Here is a 22,429-nt window from a genome sequence, read left to right as displayed (position 1 = left end):
CTCTTATAGTAAATCCTAAGTACCTACAGCATGATAAATCATACATACAAAAAATTACATAGGCAATACTGTTTCTAATGGGAAAAAAAATATGATGGTGCCACACACACACACAGTGGCTTACAATACAGGATATGTGACTGATAAAAATGCCAATGTATGTATCAAAATCACAACAACACTTGAGCCTCACTCACACTTCTCCTGCCTTAACACTCACCAATCTACTAGAATCCTACATCCACTAGAACATGCCACATTTTGCCATACATATATACCTGCATGGCACTTCTTAATAGCTAAACTGCATGATAGATAGATAGATAGATAGATAGATAGATAGATACCACATTAAAAGGCTAGGCTAGTCCCTCTACCCCTTACTTCATGATTCATTGGGCCTTATTCTGGTTGGTGCGGCCGGGCCGTACGCGTACGTTCCGGGGTTTTTCATGATCTGCGCATGCGTACAATCGCCAATGCGCAGGCGCGAACACTCCACAACGCTTACGGACGGGTCTCTCCGTGCGAAAAAACCTGTACGCGAGAGTACGGGCATTGGGGGCGGCATAGGGGCGTGTTGAGGGGAGCGGCCGAAATAATGAGGGAAAATGGGCGTAAATATGGGCGTACACGGGGGTGTGCACCAAAAATGAACGGTGCTACTACCGCACGATCGCCTAAAGCACCGTTCATTTCGGACACAAAACAGGCGGCCGCCAACCGCCACCTCAGACCACCCCTACAGATACCGCATGCCAGCGTGCGCCTGGGTTTGCTAATTTACGCTGATTACTACTCAAACACATACACCTGAATGTAATAAGCAATGCTGCAGTCTATTAAGTCAAAACCATGATTTCACTACCTGCAAGCCACACACAGCACTCAAACACATTGGAAGCTTATCTTTCTATACTTCTCTACATTTAAAGGTTTGTTTAATTTAAGGTAAGAATCTTTTTAAGACCTGCTTATATATGCTAAGGTAGGTATTTGTTAAACAGTTATACACATTCACTACGTGCTTTCATAGACTTTACACAGTAGCACACTCAATCTACACAAGTTGACATGTGTCAACGTGTTCACTCTAATACAAACATAGGTTTTGTATTTATGATACAATAACATAAACCACATCTAACACCTACAAAGTATGTTTCAGCAATGTTTTAAGCCCATGCCCACTATTTTGCACACAATCTTTGTATAGTACCCAAAATACAGAACTGTACCACTATCTGATCTGCTATGAATTGGATTTTACTACACTCTGGATGTAAGATGCCACCAATCACATTATTGCACTCACATCTCTCTAACAAAGGATTCCTACATCTGCTTATGACACTGTAAAATCATATATATTTAAAAAGTTATACATGTTTGTTCACAAGCAATTTTCTCATGTTTGGCCGATTCACACATCTTTTTTTAGGGAGGACACATATGCATTCCTACACAAATGTACCTTTTGACCCTTGTTTGTCTGCCTCACCCACTCCATGAGGAAAGCATTGTTCTGGACCTGCTTTTACCTACTACTGTAGGAGCTACCTCACCTGCACACAAACTGCTTTCTCACCTATTAAGTTGCTCTGCACATGTGCTGACACAAACTAATTAGCAGGGAAAAGTTGGATAGGAACATGGGAATGGCCATGGAGAGGGTTACACATGGGAAACTTCTACCACACTTCAACAAGTGTTCAAAAATACCCTGGTCAGTAAGTACACATAAATGTAGTATTTGTTTCACACAAGAAATTACACATACAACAATTTTGTTTTAATTGGTAAAATAAATTTATTTGCTGTTCAGCATCACAGCTTATTTGACACTTTAATGTCATAAATCAAATAAACAAATAAAATAGACACAAAAATAAAAAAATAGCCAGAACAAGAGGTTGCATATGTCCAAACATGTGTTACCCTGCAAATGCAATGATGAAAGAAATGGGGACACCAGAATACGTACTGCAACAACCAGGGTGAATACTAAGCAAGATACACACCACCAAAAATGTATCCTGCATTTGTAGAGGTCAAAATAAGAACTTTAATGCCCATGGCACGAAAATGGATCGATGGCCAACTCAGGAAGTGGATGTCCAGTGCAATTTAAACATTTGGGGTCCAACCACAGAGGAAGTGAACCAGGTCTCATTATTTGGGCCCTTTTTTCCCCTTTTTAGATGGGGCCTTGGGGACAGGGGCCTTTGGCTCAGATGGCTTGCGGCGTCTTCCCCTAGTGGACACAGGAGGGTCAGCAGAGGTGGAAGGTTGGGGAGCAGCTTGGGGTGGGCCAGCAGATGGGGGATTGTCCCTTAGGGACCTGGCGGTGGTCAGCAGCTCCGCAAGAATTTCATTCTGGCGGCTGAGGTGTTGGCCAATGCTTTGCATGCCAGCCGCCAGAGTGTCATTCATGCGGTTGAAGGCCTCACACTGCTGCCTGTTTGTGGCCTTCCAATCCGCCAGAAATTCCCCAACCTGCTGCTGACGGACCGCAGCATCCACCCCTTGCTTCTCGATCCTCTCCAGCATCACCATCACGCTGGCATCCCATGTCTCCTGTGGCTGGGGGTGTCGTCTTGGTGGAGGCTGGACCACTTGCTCCACCTGTGGCTCTGCAGAGGAAGATGCTGCCGGTTCATCCTGGGTTTCTGCTTCTTCTAGGATAATAATTGAAAACAATGTCACCATCACATACGCACAAAAAAATATCTTTCAAAATACAATGCATTACTGTGACTTACCATCAAAAGCAGCAGCAAAGACCTCCGCCGGGAGCTCACTATCCATATTGGATATCCCCCTGACCTCGGCCACATCAATGACATCCAAGGCGTCCTGCTCCAGGGGGGTATACTCCAAATTATCTGGCATAGGCCCCCTCCCGGTGGACATGCTGTGGTTGTACCGGTCAGTCATCTTCCTCTTCAGTGTCGTTTTGAAGTCTGTCCACCTACAAGTTTAAAAATACAAATATCACCATGAGATATGTGCACCACTGTGCTACGTGACATTTCCTAGTGTGGGTGATCTTATGTTTTTTAGCCATATGTGTCCCACACACACATTAATGTCTCCATTAGGAGGCATTTCAGTGTCTCATCTCATTCATTAGGCCACTAAATGCACATACATAGATCACTATGCAGAAATGACATCATCCATGGCCAAATTATGCACCTCCACCTGTTGTGAAACTACACATTCCACCATAGCTTGACAGTGTGGTTATTATGGAGTAATTTAACTATGGGATGGCATACTGGGATGTGTAGTTTCTCACCAGCTACATGTGCACAGTTTGGTCATTCTTGTTTCAGTAGCATCATATGGAACATGTTACAACAACTCTTTCAAAAACACACTTTCTCTTGTCCCATCACATACTTCACATGAGCAGAACTGTGCCCATAACCTCACATCACACCAATGGTGCATGTTTCATATATAAATGTGGGTTATTAGACATGGTTGTGTTCACATGTGACATTGAAGTGTAGCACTATCTACAAACACACCTTTCTATTATTCTCAAAACATACATGTAACATATGTACACACATATGACATTATCAGGGGGACAAACACACTTGCCTTTTCTTCACCGCTAGCCAATCTCTGACCACTGGTGACACCTGGTTCACTTCCTCTGTGATCTTGTCCCAAAGGTTTCTCCTTGCACTGGCACCCGGCTTCCTGGTTGGCAATTCTATCCATTCGCGTGCCCTGGGCACTAAAATTCGCAATTCTGCCTCTACAAATGCAGGGTTTCTCTTTTTGGTGGTGGTATCCTGCTCAGTCCTCACCCTAGATGTTGCAGCTCGTTTTCTGGTGGCCCCAGTTCTCTCACCATGCACCTGCTGGGTCACACCTGCTTGGAGAGATGCAACCTCTTGTTCTGGCTGGTTGCTTGGCCCTTGTGGAGCTGGTGCAGTTTGAACAGGGCCTGTTAGTGAGGGGCCCGCTTGGTCTTGCAGGCTACTTCTCTCTTGGGCCCTCCTTCTCCGCTCCTGTTCCCTCTTCTGCAAAGCTTCAAGCAGGGATTCTGCTGTAGCTCTCTGTAGAGCGTCCTCAGCTGCGGAATCCTCTGAGCTAGACATGTTTGCAGCAATTCTGGCCTGCATCTGACTGAATATTTATATGGTAATCTCCCGCCATGAACAAGGGGGCGTATATTTTTCCCCGCATTGTAGTTGCTAATTTACGCCGATATTTCCCGCCGATAATTCCCGCTTAAATTACGCAGGTCTCAACGCACCTGATCAATCACCTGTATATGCACATACACAGGTTGTGGAGCATTGTGTACTACATCGTGAAATGTGTGCACCTGTCATTCCAATGATGAGTGTTGTCAGCTGGTATCTGTTGGAGTTCGTGTATGCTTTCTGAGTCACATTTCAAAACATCACGTTATAATGCTTTCCTTACATATGTAATGAGTATGAAATTGTCATACGCCAACATGTTGCATTGTGCCTTTTTTATCAGCGTATTTATTAGTAGATGGTTGCGTGTATTATTTTCCGCACACTGTATATACAGTACGTCTCTCCATGGAAATCGGTGTATTGTGCCCTTTTATCAGCGTATTTATTAGTAGACGGTTGCGTGTATTATTTTCCGCACACTGTATATACAGTACGTCTCTCTATACATTGAAAGCATGCTGTTGGTTATGGTGTGTATATCAGAACGGTCCGCGTAAGTTTCTATTCGCATCCAGTTTGTTAATGTAAGAAGGATTAATAAAGTTAATACTAAACAAACAGTTTTTTTACACCAATCAGCAAGCACCAAAAGTGATATATGTACCTGCAATTAATAACTGCGCCATTGCCAATATGACTTCAACCAGGGCTAGGGCGTTTTCTACCCAGGAGCTGTTGGCCTTGGTTGAGGTCATGGACCGGCGCCTGGGGCCCAGGGGCCCATATGTGTCCAACATGGACAAGCGGCGGGCATATAATGCTGCCCGCCGGCTAATCTACGCCCGGACCGGCGTACGCAGAAGCCTGGCACAAGTTGAGCGGCGCTGGTCTGACCTGCGCCGGCGGCAGCCAGTGATGCTTTCCACACTTCGCCGCCATATTGCCCGATGTAAGTTTTTATTTACTAGTATGTCTGCGTTTTTTTTTTTCAATGATTTCTGTAATTTTTATAAATATGTTCATGAGTATGTGGGTGTATAGGGGGTGTATAGGGGGTGTATATGGGGTGTATATGGGGTGTATATGGGTGTATATGGGGTGTATAGGGGGTGTATATGGGGTGTATATGGGGTGTATAGGGGGTGTATAGGGGGGTTTAAGTAGTCGCTCTGTTTTTGGGTGTAGCATATCAATTAGTTTGCATGATAAATGTCTGAAATATAACAGCAACGAGAATTTGTAAGGTTATGAGCATGACTAATGTGACATTTTCTTTCCCCCATTTTTATGAAACCCAACCTTCGATTTCTATGCCATCAACATGAAAATTTCAGCACGGGCAAGGGCACGCATGGAAGCCCGGGAGGAGGCAGCCCGGGAGCAGGCAGCCCGGGAGCAGGCAGCCCAGGAGGAGAAAGAGGAGGAGGAAGAGAAAGAGGAGGAGGAAGAGGAGGAGGAAGAGGAGGAGGAAGAGGAGGAGACAATGGGTCCAGCTGGGGACCACCAAATTTCGACATCCCCTTCCACCAGCCACTCCCCTACCCCCACCCCCTCCCCTACCCCCACCCACACCCCTACCCCCACCCCCTCCCCTACCCCCACCCCCTCCCCTACCCGCACCCACACCCCTACCCCCACCCCCTCCCCACCCCATTTCCAACCCCCCTACACATCTCCACCACCCACCCCCAAACCTCTCCAATCCCCACTCCAACCCACTACCAGTATCCCAAGTCCTATCCCATCCCCCTTGCTCCTGACCCCCCCAACCACCAGACACCCAACCAGCGGCGAGCAGGATGGCTCAACTAGCCGTAAGTAAATAATGTGTCTAATGTTTACCTACACATTTCTACACATAAACAATCACAACAACCACATATGTGTATCCAACATCAACATTAGTTGCAACATATCACTGCAGGGCGACCATGAGGTGTGGCCTGTCCTTCTCCAGGAACAAGGGTCCCCTTGGTGTTTTTTTAGAGTGTGGCCATGGCTCACCCCTTGAATAATTGACATAACAGTACATCCAATGAGATATCCGACATTAGTGGTGTTGTAGTTATGTGGGTCCAGGTGTTGGGTAACTCCACTTCCCAGCATGATGTGCAACATTAATTTATAGATTGTTTTGTTCATAGTGTGTGAGGCCATGCGGATGCATGCTTTACAAACATAGCTTTAGGCCTATAATTTGTACAGCAATGTCCTAAATTTAAAATAATAAGGAGTGCTTAAGCCGCAACAATGTCATAACCCTTAAATAGCACAGCCTAATTGTGAGGTTAGAGGTGAGTCCCCCAAAACCAAACTACCAATTGGGATACAGCATACATTCATCCAAGAAGGAGTAATTTAATTAATGTTATTTACTATGTACAGTATGTGTGTGTTAACATATTATTTTTTAGTACTGTGTTTACAGCAGACCCATCTTCAATGTAGTTTAAAAATGTATGTGGCCTTCACACATAACTCACAACTTTTTATTATGTACAAATACAACAAACATTTGTGTATATTATATATATATATATATATATATATATATTTTTTTTTTTATCCCTTCACTACAGACAATGAACAGCACCAGGAGGAGGTGGCAGTCATCATACAGGAGATATTCCTGACTCTCCTGTACCTCCACATCCTGTTTTGCCAACTCGAGGCCCGCTTATAATTTTATTTTAAAAGTTTTTCCCTTTATATTTAAAGAATAAATATTTCTGTTCAGAGAGAAGTTGCCTGTGTTGTGATTAAAAAATATGTTTGCAGGTTTGTAAGGGCAGGTACATACAGATGTGTAATGTAAGTTATATTTGTATTTTGATGTGAGGGGCAACGATTGCTGTGTGAATGTGTGTGTTTTTGAGTTAAATAACACATAGTGAAAATGCATGAATGTGTAATGTTGTTAGATGAAAACATCACACATAACATCAGGGTAGGTATACATGTTAAAAAATCAGATCAAACTAATTATGGACATAATTTAGTACATATACACAAACACCAACATAACTTGATTTAAAAGTAACAGCAATGTGGGGACACATAGATAGTGATTAAAATGCAACATTAGAACATAATAAATATACATGTAATGAGGGTTAAAATGTTGTTTTATTAGGGTCTTTATTAAGGTAGACAATTGAGTTAATAGAAAACAATAATTGAATAACAATTAGAATAATTAATTAATTGTCAGAATTGTAGTTGAAAGGCAAGATTTGCAGGTCCATATATGTGAAGGGTATGCCAGCGTGCACGGACGTACGCTCACTCTCACGAGCGGTGACATAAGCTGAGTTTTCTATTGAAAACAATAGGGACCCGTCCGTGCAAGCTGGCGTACGCTCAGATAGCCGCAAGAAGTCGGTGGGAAGACGGACGAGAGACGTCCGTAAACGGTGGCGTACGCTCTGTTGTACGCCAGTTGTCGGAGTGTAAGGGCTGGTCCGTCCGTGTACGTTGGCGTACGCTCAATTGTACGCCACTCCCCTTCGACGTTGTTTCCGGCCGTACGTAAGCGGCTGATTTGTGGGTGGACTTAACCCCAACGGCCGCGTACGGAGAGCGTACGTTAATAGTGAACGTACGCACGTTTGGCCGCTCCGATCAGAATAACCTCCACTGTCACATTGCCAGATAGGTGAAAGTGCAGCACTAATCCGCTTCCATACACCAAACAATTTCTAAGGTCAATCCATCCTACATAATAGCTTTCAAAAATACATGGCAACAACACAGGACCACTGGCTACAGGGGGGCCCAGGGGAACTGCCCACTTGTGATTCCATTGTAAATCAGGGCTGCCCATATTCCATTGATGTTTTATTGTTGCTTCTATACAAAAAACCCTCCATAAATAAACACTCATCACCTACATGAGCCTCCAGATTCCACGTTTGTAGCATGGCCCTATAACCCCAAAGTGTGTATGTTGTTATCCAATTGTTTGGACTAGTCTTTACTATATTAAAGCTAAATGTAATCAGCTGTGTGACAGAACAAGCTGTACCTAAGTCAGTAATGATGCATTACGTCTACTTACCCCTGCCTGGCAGCTCCACTATCTCAACATCCTCCACGTTGGGAGGTGGTGGAAAGTCGGCCACCGGTAGGGGCACCTCCTTCTGTTCTTGGTTTTGTGGGGGGGAAGGAAGGTAGAAAGGTGAGGTTGGTGAGTGGCTAGGGGGAGGGGTGTGTGTAGGGGGAGTGGAGGTGAAGTATTCCACCTCATGGCGGCCCTCATCCTCCTCCTCCATCTCCACCTGTCCCGCCTCCTCCTCCTCCACCTCCACCTGGCCCTCCACTTCGACCTCCACCTCCTGGGCCACCTCCGGGGCCACCTCCTGGGCCTCCTCACGGGCCTCCTCCTGGGCCTCCTCACGGGCCTGTCTGGCTCTCTCCCGCACTGTGGGTTAAACAAACAAAATGGTTGAGTGTCATTTGACATTGTAATTACTACAACAAGTACATATCATATCCACATTAATGCATGTGTTATATATCACACATATAGTATATGCCATTTCTATTTCATCAACACCCAATTGACCTCATGTAATATAAAGATTTAATAATGTGAAAATGCTAACATTCACTGTTAATTATGTGTATTTTGCGTCAATACTTACAGCGTTGAAGTCGCCGCCTCAAAGACTGCAAAAGCTACGGCTGGCGCCTCCGCAGGTCGGACCATCGCCTCTCCAACTGGGCGATGGTCCTCCGCACATTTGTGCAGGCGAATAGTCGGCGCCGGGCTGCAACGTAGGCCCGGGGCTTGTCCCGATTAGAGACATAGGGCCCTGCCTGCCCCAGCCTCCGCTCCATAACGGAGACCAGGGACAGCAGCTCCGCAGTGCTAAAGGCTGCTGCGCGCTGGTATGCCGCCATTTTAGCACTGGCAAATGAAACATATTCATGTCCTGTGATTGGTTGTTAACTTTACTATTTGGTATTAACTTTATTATCCATATTGACATGAACATTGTGTATGCGCCCAACAATCGGCGAAAACATTGCACCGCCAAGCAACGCGTGCTATAGCTTGGCATCGCATAGCTGTAGTTCGCATTACTTACTGTATGCATTTATGTGTATGCGTACATTTATGAGAAAAATCACATACACATACTAGCAGTTCTCCTGACTACACCATTATATTGGAAACCTAATACACCTAAGCTGGCTGCCTGCCTGCCTGGCTGCCTAGCTCCTACTTCAAATATATTTTAAAATAAACACCCAACAAAATATATATATATATGTGATAATAAATATTACATCTACAAATAAAATAATCACCACCACATACCACACATACATGGTGAAAAAAGTATGAAAATCAATCTACTCACCAGACATGGATGATAAGCTCAGCTACAATATTGGAAACATAAAATACATTTTCAAATCTATGTACAAGGTATAAGTGTGACCTGCAATATTGGTCTTAAAGCAATACACCTCAAACAGAATACGTAGTGCTATTGATATTGGCATTAAGAGGCCATGCTGGCTAATTTTAAATGTGGAGGACACAAAATTAACATCATTTTCCACCTTGATGGGTGTAATTGATCAGAAATTGGGTTGGTCTGTGCCACATTCAAAAATGTACCTGAAGAATCTTTGGGCAACAGAGTTCCGCAGCTGGTATCCACGTTGGCTTTCCGGGGAGCGGGATGGGCGCAGGGGAGGATCTTGCAGCTCAGATGGAACCTCCCACTCATCAAAGGGTATCTCACGCCGCACAGCTATGTTGTGAAAGAATACACACAAGCCCACAATCCTCGACACCATTTCAGGCGCATACTGTAAGTCACCACCAGTCTGGTGGAGCACTCTAAATCGACCCTTTAACAGGCCAATTGAGCGCTCCACCACTTGCCTGGTGGCAACATGCGCCCTATTGAATGCCTCCTGTGGGCCTGGTGCTGGGGAGCTGTACGGCGTAAGTAGCCAGGGCGTACATGGGTAACCGGAGTCACCCAGAACCCACGCATCACGGCCTTCAAGCTCTTGGAGTCTCTGCCAAATCCCGGTTTGTCGGATAACATGAGCGTCATGGGCACTTCCGGGAAACTTCGAGTTAAAGGCGAGAATTTCCATGGATGGGCCACATACCACCATCACGTTGAGTGAGTGGAACAATTTTCGGTTCCTATAGATCTTCTCACTTCGTGATGGAGGCACAAATGGTACATGGGTGCCATCCACAGCCCCTATCACATTAGGGAAGCCAGCAATTTGATGGAATGCCTGCTGGCTTCTGTGAAGGGTCTCTTGGGCAAAAGACATGGCCATGAAGTGCCCCTTGCGCCTAAACATGGCTGACATCACACGCCTCAGGATTCTGCTGAAAGCAGGCTGGGATATTCCAGCAAGTACTGCCACTACTTGTTGGAATGATCCTGAGGCGCAGAAATGCAAGACCGCCAGCAGCTGAGTGTGAGGCGGAATTGCCGTCGTGAGCCCATGAAGAGGTTCTAGATCACTCTCAATTAAAGAGAGTATATCTAGAATGACATGTGGGGGTAACCGGTACCTAGTAAGTACCTCATCATCGGGCATCCCAAAGAGTGTCACCCGTGTGCGAAAGATTCTTGCACGTCCTGGCCTCCTTGGGCGACGAGTGGGGTGAGCCGCAAGTGCCCTTAGGCTATTAGCCATGAAGTCCATCATTGCTTCAGCAACCTACAATGAAATGTTAAAAAAAATGGAACACCTATGCAAAGAATGGTCATCCCAAAAAATTAGTCTCATTAGATGAATCCATACGTACAATAGACGGCCGCCCAGTGAAGTCCCGAATATCCATAATGATCTACAATGATGTAACAATAATATTACCTCACCACACAACTTTGTAAACACAAATATCTCGAATACATTTAACACCTAAACACTAATTAAGTATTATATGTAAGAACAATTGATCATGAAATCATGTAGTCTCACACATGTATGTCAAATTGAAAGAATATGTTGGTTGCAAATGCATAGCACAGCAAAGTGTGCGCCTTCTGATGGTGTGAAAGGGAATGTTGTAACATCAATAACCTCCATTGTGAACTGTAACAGTAGTTCACATTGAAGTATGACACATTTCAATTATTGCTGGGACATGTAGTTCAACAATATATGGTGGCACACAGGTTTAACACCTGTGTGTTAAATGGTGGCCAGGTAACATGATTCATTAATGCTAACAAGCCTTTGCTGACCAAAACATCTGTAATATGTGAACCAATGGTGTTAAGCTTGCCACTAGACACTGGGGAACAGTTATGTGGACCAGGGAATGGGAGGTCAGGCGTGAGCCCGTAGCCGGGACCGCCGGTTAGGACGGCCACAGCGAACCCTATGCTGACTCTGTTGAATACCCCGGGCAGATGACAAACCCCTGCAGGTACTAGGCTTCACCTGTGGCCGCCGCGTTCGAAGGAGCGAGTTAGGCCCGCTCCAACCCCGATGCAGCTAGGTCTATGAGGTGACAAGGGGTAAGCAATCGTCAGGGGTGATTTCAAAAGGAAGTACTAACTACAGGGCCTAACTGTAACAGATCCCCTGTCTGCCGGCACCAGGCCAAATCCGGGACAGCGACCCAGTCGCAGGCACAAGCGACAAGAGACGGGGAATCTCCACATAGAAGAAACAATAACAACACGGCATGTAGCGAATCCCCAAACAAAGACTGGGACAGGAGAGAGAGGACCTACCTATCCGAGGAATACTAAGGGCAGGCAAGGAAATAAGGGTATAAGAGCAACTATGGAAATAGGAGTATGGGCCAAGCCCACGGAGGAGCAAGATCCAACACCCCCCACAACGTGACCAAACAAATGGCCAGGCAGCCTTCCGGAATAAGTGAAAAGGCAGTTTTAAAGATAAAGGAACCAGGCTCCTACAGGAGCACTTACGTGACCCTAAGAAGATCACCAGGGTGGCTGGGACGGGACACCGGAGCTGGATGATGACTCTCCAGTGAAGACAGGCAGGAGCTCAGCAAGATGACCAGGAACAACCTAAGAGGTCAAGGATAAAGAAAGCGCCAGGGACCGGGGAGTAGCTTAGGAAAAGCTATAACCGGCGTCTGTGCTCAGCAGACGCCGGCTCTTTATTTGAAAGTACGCGCCGCCTAGCTGACGTCAGCTGGCGACGCGGGGAACTGCCGGGCGGAAGTTCGGGGTCGTTGCCTAGCAACGCCCCGACGCCCGGGACCAGAGCGAGTCGTGAGACGCTGCCGGGGACCTCCCCCAGCGCTCACGTGACCCGCAACATCCGCCGGCTGTCCGGGTGCAGGAGATCCCGGACAGCGGCGTCCAACAGTACCCCCCCCTTGAGGAAGGGTCAACAACCCCTTTCCACCGGGCTTATCCGGGAAATCTCGGAAGAAAATCCTTTTAAGATTGGGTGCATGAAGGTCCTTGTCCGGAACCCAAGATCTCTCCTCTGGACCAAAGCCCCTCCAATGCACAAGAAATTGCAACGAACCTCTAGTAAGCTTGGAGTCAAGAATTTTCTCCACACGAAACTCCTGTTGTCCCCGTACCATCACTGGGGAAGACCCAGCGTTACTCCTGCGATGAAACTTCCGAGAAAAGAACACAGGCTTGAGAAGAGAGGCGTGGAAAGTATTGGCGATCTTGAGGGACTTAGGAAGAGACAGGCGAAATGCTACCGGATTCACCCTCTTGATGATCTGAAAAGGACCAATAAATCGGGGTCCCAGCCTGGCTGAAGGTTGATGAAGTTTAATGTTCCGGGTCGAGAGCCAGACCCAGTCACCGACCTTAAAGCGACAAGGACGTCTAGACCTGTCTACAAAGACCTTCTCTCTCAATGCAGCCCCTTTAAGAGCACTATGAACACTCCTCCAGACGACTTTCAGTCGAGAGGCCGAGGACGACGAAGCTGATCCAGAAGCTTCAGGTCCCAAGGAGTTGGCTCGCGGATGGAACCCATATACTGCAAAGAACGGAGAGGTCCTGGAGGCTGAATGATGTGCATTGTTATACGCAAATTCAGCAAGTGGTAAAAAACCTGCCCAATCGTTCTGCAATTTGGACACAAAGCATCTCAAGTATTGTTTGAGGGACTGGTTCAACCGCTCTGTTTGTCCATTGGACTGTGGGTGAAAGGCCGACGTCAAACTGGTCTTGATTTTTAATGCAGAACAGAACAATCTCCAAAACTGTGCCACAAATTGCGGCCCACGATCGGACACGATGTCTGTGGGTAAACCGTGCAATCTAAAGATGTGTTGCAAAAACAGAGCTACCAACTCCTTGGCCGATGGCAATTGTCTCAAGGCCACAAAATGCGCCATTTTAGAAAACCTGTCGACTACGACCCAAACCACTTGACAGTGAGCGGAAACAGGCAATCCTACAATAAAATCCATCGCCAGGTGCGACCAGGGTCTGACAGGAATGGACAGGGGAATCAATTCCCCCAAGGGCCGAGACCTCGGAACCTTATGCCGCGCGCAACCATGACAGGATAATACAAATTCCCTGGTATCACGTGACATGCCAGGCCACCAAACAACACGAGAAAGTAATTTCAAAGTTCTGAAGACTCCTGGATGGCCAGCCAGTTTGGAATCATGAGACTCCGACAGGACCCTACGTCTGAGAGACGGAGGAACATACAACTTGTTGGTAGGGGTTTGGGCCGGAGCCTGACTCTGAGCTTGGCGGATGAGAGCTTCTAGAGTCTGCTGGGCTCCTGCATGAATGCAAGATGTAGGCAAAATGGGAGTCTTGCTGACTTTGTCTTCGTGTAGGGAAAGAAAACACAGAGACAGCGCGTCCGCTCTGGTGTTTTTTGAGCCCGGTCTATAAGAGATAATAAAATTGAAACGCATAAAAAACAATGCCCACCGAGCCTGCCGGGCGTTGAGCCTCTTAGCCGTTTCAATGTATTGTAGATTCTTGTGGTCCGTGAGGACAAGAATCTGATGAACTGCTCCCTCTAACCAATGACGCCACTCATCAAAGGCCCACTTGATGGCGAGCAACTCTCTGTTTCCAACATCATAGTTGGCCTCTGCCGGGGAGAACTTTCGGGACATATATGCACAGGGGTGCAAATTCAAGGAATTTATATCCCTTTGAGACAACACTGCTCCTGCCCCTACTTCAGAAGCATCCACCTCTACAGTAAAGGGAAGGTCGGGATCAGGATGTTTGAGGACAGGAGCTGAGACAAAGGCTTGTTTCAAAGACTCAAAGGCCTGTTCTACCTGAGGGGACCACTGAGACGGGTCGGCCCCTTTCTTGGTTAATGCCACCAACGGGGCAACAATAGAGGAAAAAGAATGAATAAAGCGCCTATAATAGTTGGCAAATCCCAGAAAGCGTTGGATTGCCTTCAAGCTGGTAGGACGGGCCCAGTCTACCACAGCTTGAAGTTTCTTAGGGTCCATTTGGAAACCCTGAGAAGAAATAATGTAGCCCAAAAAAGAAACCTCTCTAACTTCGAACTCACATTTTTCAAGCTTAGCAAATAATTGGTTTTCTCTCAATTTTTGCAGGACTTGACGCACCTGGATCCTGTGTGAATGTAGATCCTGCGAAAAAATCAAGATGTCGTCTAAGTAGACGACTACAAACTGGCCTAAAAAATCACGAAGGACATCGTTGATAAAATCCTGAAACACTGCGGGGGCATTAGAGAGGCCAAAGGGCATAACCAGGTACTCATAATGCCCCGTCTGAGTGCTAAAAGCCGTCTTCCATTCATCGCCTTCCTTGACTCGTATGAGATTATAGGCACCTCTGAGGTCGATCTTGGAAAATATGGTTGCGGACCGCAATTGATCAAAAAGTACCGCAATTAATGGAAGAGGATAGGTGTTTTTCACCGTGATTTTATTAAGGGCCCGAAAATCAATACAAGGCCTTAAGGAACCATCCTTCTTGGCCACAAAAAAAAACCCTGCACTGAGGGGGGACTTTGACGGGCGGATGAACCCTTTTTTGAGACTCTCCTGTACATAATCATCCATCGCCTTTGTCTCCGGGATAGATAAGGCATATAATCTTCCCTTGGGCAAGGGAGCGTTGGGAACCAGTTGGATGGTGCAATCATATGGGCGATGGGGTGGAAGCCTGTCCGCCTTCCCCTTAGAAAACACATCCGCAAAGTCTTGATAAGGGGGAGGTATCCCGGAGAGGGAGACAGACGCCACCAAGGCCGAAATTTTAAAACAATGCTGAGTACAGTAGGGACTCCAACGAGCAATCTGCGCCGAACTCCAGTCAATCATGGGGTTATGTCTAACTAACCAGGGATAGCCCAAAACTATGGGAACGAGGGGGCAAGAGGTTAACAAAAAGGAAATCTCCTCAGTATGTAATACACCGATAGTCATCAATACTGAGGGAGTCTGAAAAGAAATTGCCCCATTGGATAAGATATTCCCATCCAAACCCCGAAGGGTCACCAGACCCTGGAGTTTCAGATGGGGAATACCCAATCTCTGGGCTAAACTGATATCCAGGAAATTTCCGGCCGCACCACTGTCAATGAATGCTGTACCGGAAAAATTATTTTCCTGAAAACAAATACTACACGGAACCAATAAAGAATCGTGAGAGGAAAACAATTGCAGGCCTAAGTGAACCCTCTCCTCGTTCACTTGGCCAAGGCTTTTACTGGCCTGTTGGGACAATTCTTAAGGATATGCCCCTTGTTCCCACAGTATAAACAAAGGCCCAAACTAAACCTACGGGCTCTCTCCTCCGGAGAGATGCGAGTCGCCCCAATCTGCATGGGCTCATCGGTCTCCTCTGGAACTAAGGGAACATAGGGAAGTGACCGTGCTTGTATACCCCGCTCAGACCTCCGCTCACGGAGACGGCGGTCAATCTTTATGGCCAGTTCCATTAACTTATCCAGGGAGCTGGGTACTGGGTACTGGATTAAGCTGTCCTTGATGATATCGGACAGACCACATCGGAACTGACTCCGTAAGGCAGGGTCATTCCATCCACAATCATTTGACCAACGACGGAATTCGGTGCAATAGACCTCTGCGGGGTCTTTCCCCTGTTTGAGGGCTCGGAGATGAGTCTCCGCGGAAGCCTCTCTATCAGGATCGTCATACAAAAAACCTAACGAGGTAAAGAAGCTGTCAACCGAAGACAAGGCCGGACTGTCGGAAGGTAGCCCAAATGCCCAGGTCTGCGGGTCCCCCTGCAATAAAGACATCACCATGCCTACCCGCTGAGACTCAGAACCAGATGACCGGGGACGAAGTCGGAAATACAACTTGCAACTTTCCCTAAAGTTAAAAAACGCCCTCCGATCCCCAGAGAATCGGTCGGGCAAATTCACTTTAGGTTCCAACACCCCAGGATCTGAAGGACGGATCCTCTGTTCTTGGGAGGCTACCTTTAAAGACAGATCCCGGACCATTTGGGTTAGCCCCTGGAGTTGATCCGAGAAAGTCTGAGGAGTAGGATTCATTGTACAAAAACGGCAAATACAAACAAAAATTTGTTATATAAAACCCCTTTATATAACCTGTATGGCCGGTTATAATGTTAAGCTTGCCACTAGACACTGGGGAACAGTTATGTGGACCAGGGAATGGGAGGTCAGGCGTGAGCCCGTAGCCGGGACCGCCGGTTAGGACGGCCACAGCGAACCCTATGCTGACTCTGTTGAATACCCCGGGCAGATGACAAACCCCTGCAGGTACTAGGCTTCACCTGTGGCCGCCGCGTTCGAAGGAGCGAGTTAGGCCCGCTCCAACCCCGATGCAGCTAGGTCTATGAGGTGACAAGGGGTAAGCAATCGTCAGGGGTGATTTCAAAAGGAAGTACTAACTACAGGGCCTAACTGTAACAGATCCCCTGTCTGCCGGCACCGGGCCAAATCCGGGACAGCGACCCAGTCGCAGGCACAAGCGACAAGAGACGGGGAATCTCCACGTAGAAGAAACAATAACAACACGGCATGTAGCGAATCCCCAAACAAAGACTGGGACAGGAGAGAGAGGACCTACCTATCCGAGGAATACTAAGGGCAGGCAAGGAAATAAGGGTATAAGAGCAACTATGGAAATAGGAGTATGGGCCAAGCCCACGGAGGAGCAGGATCCAACACCCCCCACAACGTGACCAAACAAATGGCCAGGCAGCCTTCCGGAATAAGTGAAAAGGCAGTTTTAAAGATAAAGGAACCAGGCTCCTACAGGAGCACTTACGTGACCCTAAGAAGATAACCAGGGTGGCTGGGACGGGACACCGGAGCTGGATGATGACTCTCCAGTGAAGACAGGCAGGAGCTCAGCAAGATGACCAGGAACAACCTAAGAGGTCAAGGATAAAGAAAGCGCCAGGGACCGGGGAGTAGCTTAGGAAAAGCTATAACCGGCGTCTGTGCTCAGCAGACGCCGGCTCTTTATTTGAAAGTACGCGCCGCCTAGCTGACGTCAGCTGGCGACGCGGGGAACTGCCGGGCGGAAGTTCGGGGTCGTTGCCTAGCAACGCCCCGACGCCCGGGACCAGAGCGAGTCGTGAGACGCTGCCGGGGACCTCCCCCAGCGCTCACGTGACCCGCAACATCCGCCGGCTGTCCGGGTGCAGGAGATCCCGGACAGCGGCGTCCAACAAATGGTGCATACATTATTACCCTTACATTGTTAATGTATATCATCTGTACAATGACCATGGGAGAGCTTACCTTAGACCCGGGCACAATACAGATCTGGAGACAAATGAATCTAGCAGCAAACCACTATTTATAGGCCTATCACATGTGTTGTGCATGACATCAGTGATGACTATTGCATGACTTGTGGGCTGGATTTCCAAATGGATTGGGTTACTTACATTTTTAGGACATTCAAAACAATAGCACAGTACTAATGAACATTCACAGATAGCATTTATGATTTGGTTGGAGGGTTGGAGGTGGCCATTATTGTAAATCTTACAACATTTATCCTAAATTAGACTTTGAAGGTACGCCAGGTTTTGTAAAATTGAATTGCCGCTACTATGGGCGTGGCCTATGCGCCGCACAAACAGCACGGCATACGCTGCCGTACGTAACGCTGCCGCACGGAATGCTGCCGCACGGAACGCAGGGTGTCGCTGATGTACGCCAATTACAGAAATAGTATATAAAGGTGTGCTAGAAAGCCAAAAAGTTGTTGCAAACATGGCTGGATCTCAATCTGAGGGAGACCAGGAGTGCCAGGAACTCTTTGAACGCCTGGACTCCAGCACCTCCTATGTGCCCCTCACCACAGACCAGCCAGTGGGAGAAGAGCAGGCAGCTGGCCCATCCACATCAAACCAATCTGCAGCTGGGCCATCCACATCAAACCAATGTGCAGCTGGGCCATCTTCTGCCTCAGCAGAATCATTGGGAACACAACAGGTGGCTTCCCAACAGAGTAGCCTGGCCAGCACTTCAAGTACAGCGACAGGTGGCCATGGCCGTGGGCATGGGCGTGGCCGAAAGAGGCCAACAGAGGAACCAAGCAGCAGGAACATGGCATTCGAAGCGCAGGAGCTTGCCATACTGGTACCCCGTGCACGGGATTGGATCGAGTGTCCACAGGACAGGTTGACACACACAAGGAGATGGAAGATTTGGGAGGACATAACTGCGTAGATTAATGCGGTAGCTCCACAAGTTCGTGAGGCGGAGCACGTCAAGAAGAGGCAAGTTCATGTGTGTTACATTTGAGCAGTACAAGACCAGTAATGTTTTAATTAGATGTTAGATGGAGTTGGTAAATGGTTGGTCACGTTGCTAGGAGCCACAGACATGATTGCCATGTCATTTAGTCGATAGTTATTGTAGGGTGAGTGTGAATGTATCTTCTAAGGGTTGGTTTTATAGTTTAATATAATGTAAGTTTTGTGTAATGAACCACATGTTGTAATCTGTTGCAGATTGCAATGGCTGCTACAGCAAACATCAGGAGTGACATGTAGTAATATGTAAACTTTCATTGCAGGTGGCACGACTTCAAAACCAACCACAAGAAGAAACTGACCAAACGGTGGGAACACAGCCACACCTCTGGGGCTGGCCCCATGCCAGGCCGCCTGAAGCTCACCCCCCTGGAGGAGATGGCCGAGTGCTGCATTGCAGTAGATGAGGTCCGGGGGGTGAGCAACAAGGATAGCGAGGCCCCAGCGGAAGTCTTTGCTGCTTTTGTTGAAGGTAATTATTTGCCATGGCATAAGTAGTTGGTACTAAATTGCTTGGAATGTGTTGTAATTGTAATTTTCTCTTTCACCAGCATCCCCACCGCTTGGTCAAGAATCTCTTGAGGAGGTGGAGGAGTCTGTGCCACCTGCCACCAGTGGCAGGCATGTGCAGCAGCAGCAGCCACTGGCCGAACCGGATTACGACAGGTGGGTGCAGGTGCTTTGGCAGATTCACCAGCAGGGAGACGTAGCATCAGAGCGGATGCATAGGACCGAGGAGGTCATGCAGGGTTTGGCCAGCACCCAGCAGACAATAGCTGGGAGCCTGCAGGCTATTGCTGAGGCCCAGCAGGCTATGGCTGCCACCCAGCACTCAATTGCTGCAAGCCTGCAGGTGCTGGCAGATCAAGCCCTATGCCAAAATGACCTCCTCCTCCACCATAATGAGCTTATGGTGGAGCTAGTTTCCAGCAATAGGGCCCTATTGTCATCCGTTTCTGGTGCATTTCCACCACCAGCACTCCCTGCTGGCAGAGGGGGAACACCATACCACCCCTCACCAGCATCTGCTCCACCTGGGCCACCATCCCAACGTGGCCGTGGCCGAAGAGCTGCTGCACGTGGCAAGGAGCCTACCAGGCCCAAACGTGCCCGCAAATGAACTTGTGTCCGCATTAATCTCCACCCTTATGTCTTCCCAAATCTTTCAATTAGCTGTGTGTGTCAGCTTCCTGTGTCCAATCCCGTGCAGAGGGTACCCACATTTGCCCTTGGTTCGAATGTCTTGTTTGGTTCCCCTGTTGTCCTCTTTCGGCTACCATTACTGTCCGCTGTACTTGAAGTGTTGGTGCTATACTTTTGTTGTGAAGCCACCTGATGTGTTCCTAATGATTCTGCTGTGGCTATGTATGTCAAAAATACATTTTTTTTATTTTGTTTTATTTTTTTATTGCATGTGTCAAATAACATGCTTTCCATTTTCTTTTTTAAGTTATTGTAATAAATTTATATTTTGAACCCCAAATGTGTGGTTTAATTGGTAAATGTAGAAGTGACATGTCTATTTCTATTAGTGATAGTAAGTTCTGTCCATTGGTTGCAGTGTAAATGTGTGTCAAAACTGCAGCATATATTTGTGTGTTTAGTAATGGTCCATTTAAGCTGAAATGGTTCCAATTGAAGCATTGAGAAGCGTGTAATTAATGAGTAATGAGTAAAGGAGTGGATTGTATTGTGTTCAGCTGACATTGGTTGAGGTGCGCCCGTAGTGATTAGGCGTTCCGATTGCCTAGCGCATGACCGAGTGGTGTCCGCAAACAAATACTTGCTTATGGACACCGCATATTTCTAGCCTTTTGGTTCGCGTGCATTCGGTGTGCTGTCCGAATGCACGCCTACCAGAATTAGTGCACTCCCTCGTGTACGCCCATGTTTACGCCCAGGTTAGCCCACTTTGAAACTACGCCCCTGTGTAGTTCCGAATGACGCCCATAATACGCCCATATTTCCAGAGTGATTGCGTGCACATTTCTGTACGGTATTAGTGAGAACAAGTACGGAGACCATGCGTGGCACATGCGCATAGCGTTGCCCACGCATGCGCAGACGGCTAAAATACGCCATCCGTAAGAATGCGGGAAAGTACGCACAGACCAGAATAAGGGCCATTGAGTTCTGTCTTTTCTTAGGCAAACTGTGTGGGTAAGATCTGTACTAGAAAATGATTTTAATTATTACCATGCCAATTGTTTCAATTAGCATTGTAATATTTGTGTACAGTATTAATATTGTATTGCTACCCTAAAATATAAATATTCAGTGTATGTTACCTCTTGTCTTGTCTGTATGATCCGGAGCCTTAATGTATCCCATCTTACATTGTGAACCCTGTTTCTATCACCCAGGTAATTTACTTACGCTCCTGCAAACGTTCCCCAGCAATCATCCTTAGTACAGATGTCTCCTTCTGCAGCCATACAAAACAATTTTGGGCAGTCACAATTTAGCTTTTATTACTTGTATGTTTAACTGTATATTTTTGTTGCTAAATACATCCTGAAACAAAGTAAATAATATTAAAACAATAAAAATAAAAACACCAAGTTATATTGCACAGAAATGGGACATCTTTTGGCCAATAAAAAAGGGTTATAATTGGATAGCACAATAATGACCATTGGTCAAAAAATAGCCTTTTTTTTATTGGCCGAAAGTTTATTGTATGTAATTGGATAACCCTTTTGGAACGTACATCGTCTGTTCTAGGTTATAAAAACATATTGTATTATCTAAATCAAAGTTTACGGTTTAGTAGTATGTTAATAGCAATGTTTTTTTCATATTATTTCAGCTTTGCTATTTTCTAGAGGAGCCAGTTACCGAGATAAAATATATCTTACAAGTGGTAAGGAAGTTACATATGATGAGTCAAGTGCACTATGTTCAGTGGCTGGGGGAAAGATGGCTACACCACGGAATGCTGAGGAGAACAAAGCAATTTCCAATATTATCCTACAATACAACACAAACGCCTACCTGGGAATTACGGACAAAAAAACAGAAGGTACTTTTAGGTATCAAAATGGAGAAGTTATCACATATTCAAACTGGAATACTGGGGAACCCAATGAGCAAGGAGATGAGGATTGTGTGGAAATGGCTTTGACTGGAAAGTGGAATGATGTAAATTGTCAATTAAAACGATTAAATGTGTGTGAATTTTCCTAACAATCAAAACATTGCAAAACCAATAAAGCCTACTTAGAATTAATGTTTTGAATGGTTTCCTGTTATTAATATGGTGCTATATTTTCATTACTTTTCCATTTTGTGCATCTGCTGTTGTACCAATGCTGTGTTTGCAAAGGTTATTCTGCAATTATAGTATGAAATAATAAAGGGACACATTCTGGAGGTCATACTAGTTTAATTGCTTCCCTGCGTGTTCGTACAGGGGAGTGATGTTGGTACTTGTGTACTTTCACGGCACCAGCATGGCGCTGTGCGTCTGAGTCCCCTTGCGGGGCTCGCTTTGCTTGCCCACAGTACGGGCTTGGTGGCTGGCTACGC

General features: G+C 46.6%; 1 protein-coding gene across 2 annotated transcripts in view; it reads left to right on the top strand.

Moving 5' to 3' along the window:
- The window catches only part of LOC146007739 (pulmonary surfactant-associated protein D-like), a 90,185-nt gene extending 68,055 nt beyond the window's left edge, over window positions 1–22,130 (top strand). For both annotated transcript variants that reach the window (XM_083146321.1, XM_083146322.1), the window contains exon 6: window positions 21,711–22,130. In XM_083146321.1, the coding sequence (XP_083002447.1) occupies window positions 21,711–22,087 (377 nt within the window). In that variant the 3' untranslated portion in view covers window positions 22,088–22,130. The remainder of the gene's footprint in view (window positions 1–21,710) is intronic.
- The last annotated feature ends 299 nt before the right edge of the window (window positions 22,131–22,429 follow it).

The sequence above is a fragment of the Crinia signifera genome, chromosome 6, assembly GCF_055691185.1.
Source record: "Crinia signifera chromosome 6, ASM5569118v1, whole genome shotgun sequence".
Lineage (NCBI taxonomy): Eukaryota > Metazoa > Chordata > Amphibia > Anura > Myobatrachidae > Crinia > Crinia signifera.
Note: the sequence above shows the minus strand (reverse complement) of the source record. Positions and strands in the feature narration are given on the sequence as shown.